The sequence below is a fragment of the Acomys russatus genome, chromosome 9, assembly GCF_903995435.1.
Source record: "Acomys russatus chromosome 9, mAcoRus1.1, whole genome shotgun sequence".
Classification (NCBI taxonomy): domain Eukaryota; kingdom Metazoa; phylum Chordata; class Mammalia; order Rodentia; family Muridae; genus Acomys; species Acomys russatus.
Genome location: NC_067145.1, coordinates 33,868,198 through 33,883,536, shown reverse-complemented (window position 1 = coordinate 33,883,536; position 15,339 = coordinate 33,868,198). Strand labels below are relative to the sequence as shown.

Below are 15,339 nucleotides of genomic sequence, written 5' to 3'. Positions count from 1 at the left end.
TGGCTTTTCCTTCTTACTTAAGCACAGGGCATCTTGCTGCATGGAAGAGCCTGGCATTTTGTGACATATAGTTATGAGCTCTGCTTGCTTCACTTGCTGTACAGCGCGGCCTTTGCATGAGGTTTCTCCTGTAGTAATGTGCTTGGGAAATGGTCAGAATGAAGAAGCAGAGTTAGAATGAAGCAAGCAGCAACCGCTGCACTCTCCTTTGCAGTCTCCTCAGAGAGTGGCCATGGCTTGTCTTTTGAAGTCAGGGCAGTCAAAGGCAATACAATCTGTGGAGAAATCAGGATAAGCCCTATTGCAGTCTCCTAAGCCATATCGTTGCCAGATCTGGGAAGGATCGGATTCCTTCAAAAATCCATCTTCCGCAGCATTTTAAACTTTTCAAAAAGCACAAACGTACACAAGGGTAGATTAGGTCTGGGCCATAGCTTAGAGGCAGGTGCTCGCCCAGGGCCTTAGGCTCAATCCTCAGCACAAGAACCAATGAAACAAACCAAACAGCAATAATGAAACCCCATAAACTAAAACACCAAGACTAAGAACAAAGTAATAAATATATCAAAATTATTATTTCTTCACCTCAGGAGACAGTCCTCTCTGAGGGTGCTCAGACAAGGACCATGTCTGAATTAAAGTCACATGTTACCAGGACTTAGAGCTGTTCTTCAAAACTCTCAGTATGAAAGTAGCATAGGCTCATATCTATGAAAACAAAATATGAGCAAGCAGTTCTATCTGGAGTCAGTTTTTGGACTTTGGTGTTTTCCTCGCTGATTCAGCATAACCACTTTTCAGGGACACTAGTGTTTCCCTCCAGGCATTCTGTTACTAGCTAACATTCTGTTTTATGAAACTTCTATAACGTGCCAGATAGTTTGTCTCCTGGTTAATGCTACGGTTGCTTTGATTTTTATCAGTTAAATACAATATTAAAGTATACATTTTTTGATCTCCATAATTTCCATAGGTCCTATAGATTTCTATATGTTTGTACCAGCTTGTCTTATGCCAACATGACACAGGCTAGAGTCATCAGAGAGGAAGGAGCCTCAGTTGAGGAAATGCCTCCTTGAGGCCCAGCTGTGAGGCATTTTCTCAGTTAGTGATCAATGAGGGGGGATCCAGCTCATGGTGGGTGGTGCCATCCCTGGGCTGGTGGTCTTGGGTTCTATAAGAAAGCAGGCTGAGGTAGCCATGAGGAGCAAGTCAGTAAGCAGCACCCCTCCATGGCCTCTGCATCAGGTGCTGCCTCCAGGTTCCTGCCCTGCGTGAGTTCCTGTCCTGACTTCCTTTGGTGATGAACAGTGATGTGAAAGTGTAATCTGGATAAACCCTTTCCTCCCCAACTTGAGTTTTGGTCACGGTGTTTCACTGCAGCAATAGAAACCCTGAGACAATAGTCCATAAAGTCTCATGAATAGTCAAAGTCAAAAGACATGAACATTTTCAAGGGCTCTTTTCTATAAATGTTGAGGTGAGGAAGAAGCTTTTCCTTATTTAAATTGTTGATGTAATAAAATTGATCTTGTTTTAAAAAGAATGACAGGAAGGGGAGGGGATGTGGCTCCAAAGTAGAGTGCATTCTCAGCATGTATGAGACCCTGGGCATGCATACATACATAAACACACACATATACACACATACCTGCACATGTACACACATACACAAACATGCACAAACACACACATATACATACACATATGCATGCACTCACATACAAGCACTAACACACATTCATACATAGACACACGCGCATTTACGCACATGTGCACAAATGCATACTTGCGCGCGCACACACACACACACACACACACACACACACACACACACACACACACGAGAAAGAATTTGAGAGCTCTACTCCCTCCCCCTGATTTTGTAGCATGCTCAGAAAGTTACCTTAAGCTGGGTACTGGTTAACTCCTGACTGTGTAGTGAGTATTAATGGTTCTTGCCTCGGACAAATACGGTTGAATGTCCAGGACCAAAAAAGACAATTCCACACAGCATAAAGGCAAGGAACACCCATCCCAGGAACCCTCTTTCCTGCCAGGGTTGTGTTTCAGCCAGGGTTGTACTTTACCTCTCCTCATCCATCTGAGATCTGAGCTCTATGCTTGGTTACTTTTTCTTTATTACCTCAGGTCAGTGTACTAGAAGCTTCTGGCCAGAAAATGCTAAGAGATGCCCCAGTCAACCTCCTGGGTTCTAGGACAATTGTTCCTTATAACCCATCCAGTCACAGGATCTGGATAGTCCCCCTTGCTTTGTCAGTATAAAGACCTCTCTGTTTACCGGGTCAAGTGTGAGATGAGGCCGTGCAAGGTCTTGGCTCCTAACTAAACAGAACAGACACCAGGGGCCCTGCTAGAAGGCCATTTCCTTTGAGCATTAGGACCTCAGAACTGTTTGATTCCATGACTCCAGTGGGAAAATTAATTCTGTCATCAAATATCTTGTACGGAGTTGAAAAGGCTCAGGCATGGAGGCACGTTGCTACAGTTTCAGTGTTCAGAAAGTTGAGGCAGAGGGATCATGAGTTTGAGACCAGACTGGGCTCTATCGTAAAGACTTTGCCTCAGGAAAAACGAGAGAAGTCATTTGTGTTTCCATTTCTGGTTTCTGAAACCATGGGGAAAGAATTTGTCAGGATAAAATTTGAATTTTATCTCCTCTGAAACTCTGGTTGACATTGAATCTCCACTGTGAAGTGTTAAGGGCTGAGGCCAGGGGGAACCTTTAGGGCATGATTAGAGATTTGTGGTCATGAACAGATTTCTCCATACACAAGAGTAATAGACTGATAGGTTGTACTCACTGGGAAAAAAATTAAACATTTTAGAACTTGCCGTGGAGGGAGGTTCCTGGTTTCTTTTTTTTTTTTTTTTTTTTTTTTTTTTAAGGGCCAATTTCTAGGCAGCTGTAAGTCTGTGCAGCTGACGCTATTTCTAGGCTGCTGTGTAAGTCCATGGTTGAGCTATTTAGGTTTTGTTCTAGGCATCTAGAATCATGTGCCTCTACGCAACAGAATGAAACTCAGAACCTGGGTGTGGTGGCAGGAAAACTGAAAGTCAGTGGCCAACATAGGCCACATGCCAAGACTTTTGACTCAACTAACTTACAACTGCACACACACACACACACACACACACACACACACATTTTTGTGCTGTCAGCTATTATCTGAAATTATGTTAGAAATTATTTTCTTTTGTTTGTATATCTAAATGTCAACGAGCTCAATGGCGTGTTTTGAATGACAACCTTCTGTGTTGATAACAAGTTTTTAAAAAAGCAGACAAAAGCAGTTTTCCTCTGAGTTTGTTCTTGACTTTATTTTGTGTAAGAACTTGCAGGTGACTCCTAGAGTCAACAGAACGCCTCAGCTCGCTCACACCTGAGTCAGAGGAGCCAGTGCCACAGCCCTTTGCAGATGGTGGAGCCAGAGCCAGGAGGGTGGCAGGTATCAATCAACACCTATTAATTACATGCTTCCAGGGGCTCAGGTCTGGCCAGGAGACCGGAACACCTGCATCCCATAATGACAGCCAGTGTTAAGGATTAGTGGTATTTGAAAGGCCAGTCATCTCTGGTTCAGGTCATTTAAAAGGCTTCACAGAAGTAGCTTAGGATGTCTTGAGTATCAGATAATGATGCCGTTTTAAACCCAAAAAAAAAAAAAAAAAAAAAAAAGCTCCAAGATGGGGCTACTGAGGACTAGGAACCTGTTGTACCCATGTGCTTGAAAAAATAATGTACAAAAGATATAAGTACATGAAATACATACATAAATAAAGTAGACCAACAGGGAGAGGTTTTCCAAGTGTATCATTTAAAAATATACTTAAAGGAAAATGTGTTCAGAGCTGGAGAGATGGCTCAGTGGTTAAGAACACTGGCTGCTATTAAAAACAAGGAATTCCTGAAATTTGTGGACAAATGGATTGAACTAGAAATGATCATAATGAGTGAGTTCACCCAGAAGCAGAAAAAGTCAAATGGTATATATTCACTTATATCTAGACGCTAGCCCAAGGGGCATGTCCCATGAAAGTCTTCACTTACCAGGAAAGTGGGTCAGAGGGGAGGACATCCTATTGGGACTTTAGGTGAGAGAAGCATGGGAGAATGCAGAAATAGAAGGATCCAGAGGGTCCTAGAAACCTACAAGAAGAACATTATGATGGGCAGATCTGGGCCCAGGGGTCCTGCTCAAACTATGGCACCAGCCAAGGACAATATGTGCAGTAAACTTCGAACCCCTACCCAGATCTAGCCAATGGACAGAACATTCTCCACAGTTGAGTGGAGAGTGGGGACTGACTTTCACACGAACTCTGGTGCCCCATATTTGACCACGTCCCCTGGATGGGGAGACCTGGTAGCACTCAAAGGAAGGATAGCAGGCTACCAAGAAGAGACTTGATACCCTATGAGCATATACAGGGGGAGGAGGTCCCCCTCAGTCACAGTCATAGAGGAGGGGAGTATGGGAAAAGTGGGAAGGAGGGAGGAATGGGAGGGTACAAGGGATGGGATAACAATTGAGATGTAATATGAATAAATTAATAAAATATTTTTTAAAAAGAACATTCGCTGCTCTTCCAGAAAATTAGTTCCCAGTACCCACACAGCAGCTTATGACCATCTGTAAGTCTAGTTTCAGGGAACCTGATGCCCTCTTCTGACCTCTGCAAGCACTGCATGCATGTGATAAACATACAGACTGTACTTAAATAAGTACTTAAAATAAATAAATCTTTGAAACAGAAAATATTTTCACAACAACCATTCTTTAATCAAATGCACTTAAAGAAGACTTCATAGCCTGACGTGGTGGTGCACACCTTTAATCCCAGCATTTGGAAGGCTGGTGGATCGCTGTGAGTTCGAGGCCAACCTGGTCTACAAAGCAAGTCCAGGAAGCCAAGGCTAACACAGAGAAACCCTGTCTCAAAAAACCAATAAAATAAAATAAATAAGAATAAAAGAAAAAAAAAGAAAGAAAGACTTCATAGTCAGGTGAGTTGTTTGCCTCACTTCATATGAATTGGTCTTTCCCCGCTGAGGTGCCATAAGTGAGCCCAGAGGGACTCAAGCTAGCTAAGCATGTGATCTACCCAGAGTCTACTCCCCAGCTCATGAGTTAGGTAGGCAGCGGAGGTATCTTTTTATTCATTCTAAAAATTCATTTTGAAATGGTTCGCCTGAGTCCTGTGCTTGGTGCTCTATTTTCTACGTGCACAGGTTGTAAGTTCAAAGCTTTCCTTTTGGTGCCTCTGGAGATACCGCAATGACACCCATGCACTGTTTGGAGAGACCTTGCCTTGGGTCCCGGGCAGCTTTAATTGTCACTTTTGCCTGGAGTCACCTGAAAAAGCATCAATTGATGAATTGGCTCTCTCAGGTCATTTGTGGTCATGTCTGTGAGGAATAGCCTTTTCTGTTTTAAGTGATGTAGGAAGGCTCAGTCTACACTGTGCAACGTCATTTCCGGGGCAGATATTCCTGGGCTGTTTAAGAAAGCGAAGCATGTGCCTGTGAGTGAGCCAGAGAGCAAGCCAGCAGGCAGCATTCCTCCATGGGTCCTGCCTCCTCCAGGCTCCTGTCTAATTACTTACCTCAGTGACGGACTGTGACCTTTAAAGGCTTTCATCACAGCAACACTGCAGTGCGACACATTCTCATAGATGCAAGTCTAGCTGCCCTGAGCCTGACATGTGGTACTTGGTGGCTAACCATCCTGGCTCTCCTTTTCTCCCCACGTTTTCTATCTTTTTCTTTCTCTCCCAATTTTCCTTTTTTTTTTTTTTTTCCCTAAGTGCCACTCATTTGTGAATACATAAACCTCTGCTGCTGGTTACAAGGACATTGTTTTCTTGAGAAGATGACAAACCTATTTTCAGTTACCAAGAACATAATTAACATCTTATAATAGCCTAAATCTTGGTCTGGAATAAAGAGGAATCTCTAAGCTTCAAGCTGCTAGAAAGAGCATGGGCTAGGGTGGTGGTGGGACTGGCTAAAGTGGCTTCCACCTTGATTTCCCCTTCATGCTCAATCCTCTGCTAGAAATATCCTGTTTCCACATGCCTGCCTCTGTGTGCCTCCTCCACACCCTGCTTCCATGTCCCCTGCCTCCTCCACACTCCTGCACAGCACACCCTCACACTTTCTTTAGGCCCCTGCTCCGTGGTGCTGTATCAGAGGACTTCTTGATTGTCTCTATGCTGAGCAACCCCCTTCCACTCCCAGGCTCTGCCTCTCCTCCGCAGCACTTCTTAGTCAGCCCACATATCATCTCTCTAGGACATAATCTCTCTAGGAGAAAGACTTGGCTTTGTTCTCTCGGTGTCCCTGGCGTCTGAATACTGCGTTAGTACAATAGGTTCTCAACAGATATTTGCTGAAGGAATAATGGTGGGCTGTGTTGCTGAGATTTCAAAGGTACTGCCCTGCTGGGACCTCCATTGCTAAGTGCTTGTGCAGTAAAAGAAATCCCCAAAACCAGCTCTCACTAAATGGAATACATGAGCACATTCTCCTTAGACTATTGAACCTGGCGTTCTTCTAGGCACTCAACTGAGGGTCCCTTTCCCGTTGAGCATTCTATTGGCTTATCCGACAAGTCCCCGAAGACCCCCCACAGAGTGCCAGCTCCTCCTCATTTCAGACCGCCTGAAGGTGACCCATGTGAACACCGAACACAACTACCCTTCAAAGCCAATTGGGTGTTTGTCTCAGAATTCCAGTTTGCAGCAGCTGGGCTGAAGTGGGTGAAGTGAGACCCTCTGTCTGAAAGCTTCTCTCGGAGGCTTCCAATTGTCAGGCAGTGTTTAGGGGTAAGAGACCAAATATGGAAGTAGAAAATAGAGATGGTATCATGTCCGCGCATATGATGCTGAGTGATAGGATGGGCTGGAAGAATTCACGAGAAATTCTGCAGTAATTCCGACCTGCACGAGTTCGTTGGTTTGTTAGCTGACAGACGGAAACCAGGCAAGTCCATACTGTGGATGCATGTGAGCGCCCTAAGATTGAGGCTAGGTGCTCCTCCGTCTTTCTGAGAAGTCCATGCTGAGTGTAGACTAAAGCCACAGTGTTGGTTGTAAGACCCTGCCTGCTGTCGGTGGGATCTGGAGTAAGACCCCTCAGCCTCGTGAGCTCCAGTGTGCCCTGCTGTGCTGCCTCTGGGGTCTTCAGACCTTGTGGTTCTCCTGATGACTATGGGCTCTGTAAATAGGTGTGTAAGCCTTACCACAGACCTGTTTCTTATCACTATCTTCAAAGAAAGACGATCTTCTTGCCCACCATTTCCCAGAGAAGGCCACTGTGCTCTAGTGTGCCACCAGGGTCCACTTGCTCACTCAGGGAAGAGGCAGATTGATGCCATCTTGGGGATAAGCATAGCTCAGCTGGGAGGGAGTTTGCCTGGCCTGCACAGAGTGGGTTTCTCCTAAGCACTGCATACAGTGTGAATGGTTGTGGCGTAGCATAAAGATTGGAATGTCAATGTCATCCTCAGCCATACAGAGTTCAAAAACAGCCTGCGCTATGTGGGACCTTGTCCTAAAACAAAAGAGGAGAGAATGCTCATTGTCACAGTGCTTGGATGACCTTATTGAATGTCGTATCTTAAGGTTTATAACACTGGAACTTGAGCCTTCCCTTTCTAAATCAAGACAACTGAAGTGGGTTGGCATGCGGCGAGAGCACTGTTGAGCCAAAGAATCACTTTTCTATGAGTGTGAGTGTGGAGGCAGAGCCACAAAGAGCTTCCGAACACACGGTGGATGGTGTGGAGAGGGACCCAATTTCTTTGTAGCAGGAGACCATAGCTAGCTTGGAATCCATAACCAGGAATGTGAGTAAGGCTTCCTTAGTAACTATCACAGTGCTGTTAGATCCGAGAGCACACGGGGTTCCAGAAAGGTGGGAGGGCATCAAATCTGAAGGGGGCAATGGTGAGGTTGACAGCTGTGAAGGCTCCAGTTTCAATGAAAAGTTATAAAATATGAAGAGAACTAGTGGTGTACGTGGGATGAACACTGGCGTGAGTGACTGACAGACAAGATGTGAGGAATCTCCGAGGAGACAGGTGACCAGCTACAATGTGGCAGTCAGGTGCAAGCTCAGTAATACTCCAACCAGGAGGCTAGTCCATTTCTCTCTCTCCTCTATGGTAAGCAGAAGGTGGCAGAAGTGTCACTATGAGACCATAAAGAGTGGTCCTCAAGGTTGGCACAGGGTGATGTGCTGTTGGAACGGAGCTGTCTTGATGGAAGAAAGGCCCGGGGCACACGGAGATCCATGTGGAGGTGTCCTGGCCAGCAGCCCAGCTGAGCACCTGGAACACAGCTGGCATCACTGCTAGAAGACTCAGGCCCAGTCTCTGTGTGACAGCCACAGATGAGAGCTCTGAGTGGGAGCTATTCCTTCTCCCTTTCCTCTTCCTTCTTTCCCTCCCTCTCCCTCCTCCTTGACAAAAACAAAAAACAAAAACTGATGGCAGAGTTTTAAAAGATTATAAAAAGACTTTTAATTCCCTCATACCATTCTATCTCTTTCTGTTTGGGTTTTCTGGTTTCTGTAGGAAAATGCACAAATGCATTAGTGAGATTTGACCATCACTGTTGAGAGAGCAAGGAGGGAGGGGGAGAATTTATCAACAGCCAAGCTAGGAAGCTGCCATCCAAGATGTCCCTCAGAGCACCTTACATGCTCATAAGGCCGCTCGCTCTCCAGTAAGGGTGGGGTCTCAGCCAACACACAGGCAGTTTGCTTTAGTTTTAAAACACATTCTGATCAGTGTGCTCTTGGTACAATTCTCCCCAAGACTGTTGGACTCTGGGTCGGGTTGTGGGTATCACTTGGCAGTGTGCAAACACGTGTGGGAGGTTTGTATGTGTTAGAAAAGTGCTCTAGATAGCAAGGGCGAGAGGAGAAGCGAGGCCAAGGCTGGCAGGAGAAGTGGTAATTAACTCCCATTGTACCTGCTGCCACGCTATTATTTTAACGTAATGTATATTTTACCTTGTGAGCAGGAATCGGAGATTTTTTTTTTCCAAAACCGCTTTTCTTATTTTAAGCCGTGGATTTTATGTATCATTAAATCCATTCTTGTATAAAATTTGAGCTTATTTTAAAGCTTTTTAGCTCTTCCCAAGTTTTCCTCCCTGAGGAAAGGGAGAGCCGAATACAAGCAGCATCTTCTAGAGTAGCAGTTCTTGTCTTTCCTAACAACAAGACCCGTTAATGCAGTTTCCTATGCTGCTGTGACACCCAACCACATGGCCATTTTCTTTTTTCTTTCTTTCTTTCTTTCTTTCTTTCTTTCTTTTTTTTTTTTTTTTTTTTTTTTTTTTTTGTTGTTGTTGTTGTTGTTGTTGTTGTTGTTGGTAGTTTTTGTGGTTTTATTTAAACACAAATAAAACACGCACTCAAGCCATCCACTCATTTTCTTCGCTGCACAGCCTGGCGTTGGGATTGGTGACTCGGATGGCCAGCTGTGCTGCTCTTTCTACGATGGCTTTTCGGTTCTTGGAGGAAACATTGTGAGCAATCTCAGCACAGTAAGATTTGTTGCACATCAGCAGCACTTCCAGCTCCTTGACATTGTGGACCAGAAACTTCCGGAAGCCGCTAGGCAGTATGTGCTTGGTCTTCTTGTTGCTCCCATAACCAATGTTGGGCATCAGGATCTGGCCCTTGAATCTTCTCCGCACCCTGTTGTCGATACCTCTGGGTTTCCGCCAGTTTCGCTTGATTTTGACATATCGGTCTGACTGGTGCCTGATGAACTTCTTGGTCCTCTTTTTAATGATCTTGGGCTTCACCAGAGGCCGGAGGGCAGCCATGATGCCGCAAAAGAGATGGCAGCCACCTCGCAGGCAGCGCCGAGGAAGCCACATGATCATTTTCATGGCTGCTTCATAGCTGTCATTTTGCTGTTTGAATCGTAACGGAAATACTTGAGATTTCTGATGATCTTCACAACCCCTGCGAAAAGATCATTCAACCCCCAAAGAGGTTCAACCCACAGGGCGAGAACCACTGTTCTAGAAGAACCCAGACATGGATGGAGGTGCTAGCAGCACAGGATGATTGAGAAGAGCAGACAGGCAGCTGCACAGATGGCTTGGCTGTTAGGGACACTTACTGTTCCTGAGGAGGACCCAGCACTCACGTGGCAGCCCACAACAGCCTATAGCTTCAGCTGGAGAGAATCTAATGTCTTCTTCTGACCTTCCCAGGCATGGCATTCTATGCTGCACATAACCTCTCACAGGTGAACACACATATACCTAAACAAATAACTTGTTTTGTTTTGTTTGTTTGTTTTGTTTGTTTGTTTGTTTGTTTCAAGACAGGGTTTCTCTGTAAAGCCTTGGCTGTCCTGGGATCACTTTGTAGACCAAATTGACCTTGAACTCACAGAGATCTGCCTGCCTCCACCTCCCCGAGTGCTGGGATTACAGCTAAATTTTTAAAAGAGAGAGAGGAACAGATTAGATCTTCCTTTCTTAGACCCTTTGCCACCATACCCGTGGGCTTCCTCACTGACAGACTCTGCTCGGCAAGGGTAGAATACTGTGTGTGTTACCTCATGATCCCTGTAAGGGTGCTAAACATATGTGTATGTTTTCTTATTATTATCCCCTCAAAAGTGCAGTATAGCAACTTTTTACACAGAGTTTACATTGCATTTGGTATTGAAGGTAACCTAGAGAGTGTACCGGACGGTGTCAGGGGTTGGGAGTGGGCCTGTGCAAAGTTTTCATCATCTTAGGAAGCATGCTTGATAATTTCAAATTTTTGGTGGCTGTCTGTGGGGAGCCTTGGAACACACACACACACACACACACACACACACACACACACATCATATCAAATAGCTGGAGAGATGGTTAAGATCACTTGCTGCTCTTGCAGAGGATCCCGGTTCAGTTTCCCGCGCCCACATGGTGCCTCACAACTGATTGTAATTACATTTCCAGGGGACCTAATGGCCTCTTCTTGCCTCCATGGGCACTGAACACATGTGGCACACATGCATATGCATGTGCATATGAGAAATGTTTTGAAAATCATTCTAAAAGTTAGCTGTTGGACACCATCACATGGCCACCTGTGCTCTTCACTTTCTTGTTTTTACACTTTCGTCTCAGCATTTACACTCTTGAGGGTGATCTCCATCTCTCCGTAGAAGAGATTCATCCATGGAATGAACAGAAAGTCTGTCTTACGCATCATTTGCCAAGAACTTTAATCAATATTTTTGAATTCAGTTTTTGTAAAGACTGTGGCAAGGAAAGTTTTGTAATAATCTTGCCTTGATCATGTGACCAGTGAAGCACAGAGAGGGCCTGCAACTTCCTGAAGAGCACACAGCTGACAGGAGGTAGAGGCACGATTTGGGTCTGATTCTAGGCCTCATGTTCTACACATTGGCCTTAGAGTGAGCACCACTGTCTTTCCTTTGTAAATTATTTATTTCTGTATATTTGTCTACTATTGTGGTATCCCTCCTAGTCATGAGATTTCATTGCTACAGTAATGATCTCACAACCCAGTGACCCATTCTGATTTGGAATGCAATGCGCTTAAAGCCTTTACCCTTACAGAAAGCTTGGCATCTCCTGAGGACCTGTATTCTAGGCAGCTCCCAGGGCAGCTGAGCAGGAAGCTGGGTATGGCTTGATGCCATCCGGCAGAGCCTGGGCTCATCAGAGACAGCAAGGGTGGTTTGGATTGGGACGAGTACCCTTTCTTTGACGGCTCTGTCAGGATTTGATTCTGTGTTGGGTTGTCTTATTGGTCACCAGTTGCAGTCCAGTTAGATTCAGTTCTTTCACATAAAAATGCCATAGATCTTGGTCCTAACTGGATGCCCTCCAGAAAGAAATAAAATAAAATGAAAACAAAAGAAAACAAAGACAATTAAAAGTGCGAGATAGAAAGTGAGGCTTTCCAGTATCCCACCTGGGTGGCATTCAGATATCTGAGCCCCACTTCCCATTCCCACAAAAAATTAGTAGGCATTTACCATGCTATGAAATATTTTTATAGTTTTCTTCAAACCTCTCTTTCAGGCTTAGATACAGATTTGCTTCCAAGGACTTGCCTAACCTCCACTGTTTGTGTGTGATTGGGAAATAACATGAAACATTAACCAAATTTTCTTTTCCTTTTTTTTTTTTTTTTTTTTTTTCTTTCTTTCTAAAGAACTTCCTGTTAACTAAGCATTCTCAAGTTGTTAAGCTCACTGTGAATTAGAATCATCTGGACGCTTACCAGGCTCCCCCTATCTGGCCTCACCCCCAGATGGAACCCATCAGTGTTTCTGGGGCTCAGCCCAGCATCTTGTTTATGTGGGATTCTTGTGCAAGGGAACAAAAGGTCAAAGGATAAAAAGAAATATTGGAGTTTGAGTTTGAACAGACGAGCAGGGCACGGGGAAGGACATGGCCAGGAGACCTGTCAGGAGACGGTATGAGGGGCACTGAGGCTTCCTGCCCCCAGGAACAGGACAGTGAGGGAACTCAGGAGGAAGTGATGAGGTTTATTTACTTTGGGTGCCTGGCAGTCTCCTAGACTTGATGTGCAGACCTGTGTGCATCTGACATAATGGCCAGGCAGTACACTGCACATCTCTACAGATATCTCCATGGTCTGATGTAGAAAGTCTGCTGCCACTGCCCTCCCTTGCCTGAATTCTTTGAAACTTCACTCCCCAGAACTTAGACGACATTCTTAGTAAGCAAGGAGGGGAGGGAAGAAAATGTTCAGAATAGAAAACAGGCCTCCAGCATTTGCATACTCCATGAATGCTGACGAATGTCTAGATCAAGATTATTTTACAATACCTACTTTTATTTTATGTGCACAAGTGTTTACCTGTATGCATGTGCACCCTGGTGCCTATGGTTGCTAGAAGAGGTGTCATTTTCCTTAAACAGGAGCTACAGATGGTTATGAACTGCTATGTGGGTGCTGGATCCTGAACCCTGGTCCTCTGCAAGAGCGACAAGTGTTTTAATCACTGAGCCATCTTTCCAGCTGCAGAACTTTTCTGTTTGTTTGTTTGGTTGGTTGGTTTTTTAAGACAAGGTTTCTCTGTGTAGCCTTGGCCGTCCTAGATTCACTTTGTTGTCCAGGCTGTCCTTGAACTCACAGCAATCCGCCTGCCTCTGACTCCCGAGTGCTGGAATTAAAGGCATGCACCACCACACCCGGCTTTGGACTTTTTGTTTTGTTTTATTTTTGTTTTAAGTAGTCCTTATTGGCACCTTTAAGTGTCCTTCATTCTTTAAACACTTGAAAGCCTTTTGAAGACCTAGTAACTTAAGGATTTTGACTCCTCAAGCTCTTGATCTACCAGTTTGACAGCTAAAGAAATCTCAGACTCCTTTGCTGCAGTTTTGTTCACACGGCAGTTCATTTAGAATGCACTCTTAATTTTACCCATTAAAAGATACTTTATCATTAAACCATTATACTTTGACTTTTAACAAGTTTTGTGAGCCTTCCCTTTATGACTTTGATGATCTGATACATCTTTTACGTTCCCCATCCATCTTCGCTAGTCTGGAATATCTGCTTTAGAGCAACTGGTCTACCTCGGTACACTGTCCTGCTCTTCTGCTGAAGTGGAGCTGTAGAAATAAGGACTTAGAAGCCCACTGACTGGTAGGTCATTTTCCATGTAAAAATCTTAGCTTCAGCTGAATCACTGGCACCAGGTGCTTAAGAACGGGACCAAAAATTACAAAGTGTCTTGTGAGAAAGGTATCCATCCTATTTTCATTACTTAACAGTCTTCACAAATCCAAGCTACTTATCTCCTCTAGCATTAACGGGGACAGATTATACCTTCTGTGCACAGCCTTGTCGCTGACTATTTGGTTGAACTTTGAGGATCCACATTGGCAATGGGGGTTATAGAGTCACAGAAGCTTAGCGTGGAAACGGACCTGAAGGCAGCATGGCCCACATTTTGTTGTTGTTTTTTAATTGGCAAGTATTTACTATATATAATAATAGCTTTCATAAAAACAGTTTTATTTCTAAAATATCATTTTATTTATTCTTTGAGAATTTTATAGAGGCATGTAATGCATTTGGATAATATCCTGAAAACAGCATAATTTTACTCTTCTTAATGGCAGAATAGATGCGTGTCTACATTTTTTTTTTAATCCATTCCTCCTGATGGACATCGAGGGAAATTCTGAAACTCAGCTGTTGTGACCAGTACTGAGAGGCACTGACATTTTCTCCTGTTTAAAGAACACAGGTTAGCTCCTTCCCTCCACACTGACTGAGCTAAAAGCAAATGAAAGAGCAGAAAGGCCAACATTATCACCATGACATCTGTTTCTTTAGCCCTACTTCTCATTCTGTGGGTCAATAAACATCAATAAACTTCAATTTAATCTAAATTAACTTGGTCTCACTTGGTTGTTTACAATTGAATAAAAGCAGGGTGTTTCCCATTAGTTGGTTAGATGATAGCTGTACCAGGAATCCTTTATTTTATAAAGACTTTCAACTCACTTAAGGTGGGTTATTAGGATGGGCAAGATGGCTTGGTGACTTAAGGTGCTTGTCTCCAAGCCTCACAACCTGAGCTCAATCTATAGGACCCAAAATAGAAGGAGAGAACCAACACCTGAAATGTGCATGTGTTGCACAGCCTCTCAGCTCCAGGTAGGTAGATAGATAGATAGATGATAGATAGATAGATGATAGATAGATAGATAGATGATAGATAGATAGATAGATAGATAGATGATAGATAATGGATGATAGATAGATAGATAGATAGATAGATTGATAGATAGATAGAAAGAAAGATAGATGAATAAGTGTTAGAAGATTAATTATGTATCTTGCACAGAAAATTGAGTTGCAAGAAGCCATATTAATGAGCAGCTTGAAATTGCTGGCCTCACACAAATATTGTGACAGGTCTATCCTTCTTGGAATTGATGCCGTCCTTGAAATTAGTTACCCAAGATGTTGGTGGTTGTGCCGAGGCTGAGTGATGAGAAGGGCTGTCGGGACTTTGGCAGATCCCACAGTGAGAGAGAAGCTGTCCACCCAGTCCTGTGTTGTTTTACTATGATCTCAACCGTTTGTGCTTCTAGAACCCATTTCTGGATTCTCTCCTAGACATCAGGAGTTTTTGCCAAAATCTGTTCCCCGTCTTTACCAAGAGCCACAGATGGACTCAGTTGGTTTCAGAGACAATATAAATGTCTGCCTGCAATTTTAATCCCAGAAGAGATGATTTTTGAAGTTAGTGAGAAAGCTGATCTCTTACTTCCTGT

General features: G+C 44.0%; 1 protein-coding gene across 1 annotated transcript; it reads right to left on the bottom strand.

Annotated features, from left to right (window-relative positions):
- Window positions 1-9,410: 9,410 nt before the first annotated feature.
- LOC127193876 (60S ribosomal protein L32-like) lies at window positions 9,411-9,906 on the bottom strand. Its single transcript, XM_051151134.1, has one exon. The coding sequence runs from the start codon at window positions 9,862-9,864 to the stop codon at window positions 9,448-9,450; it is 417 nt and encodes a 138-aa protein (XP_051007091.1). The 5' UTR covers window positions 9,865-9,906; the 3' UTR covers window positions 9,411-9,447.
- Between the last annotated feature and the right edge of the window lie 5,433 nt (window positions 9,907-15,339).

Coding starts and splice junctions, on each gene's coding strand:
- LOC127193876 (XM_051151134.1), bottom strand. CDS start 9,864: ATGGCTGCCCTCCGGCCTCTGGTGAAGCCCAAGATCATTAAAAAGAGG.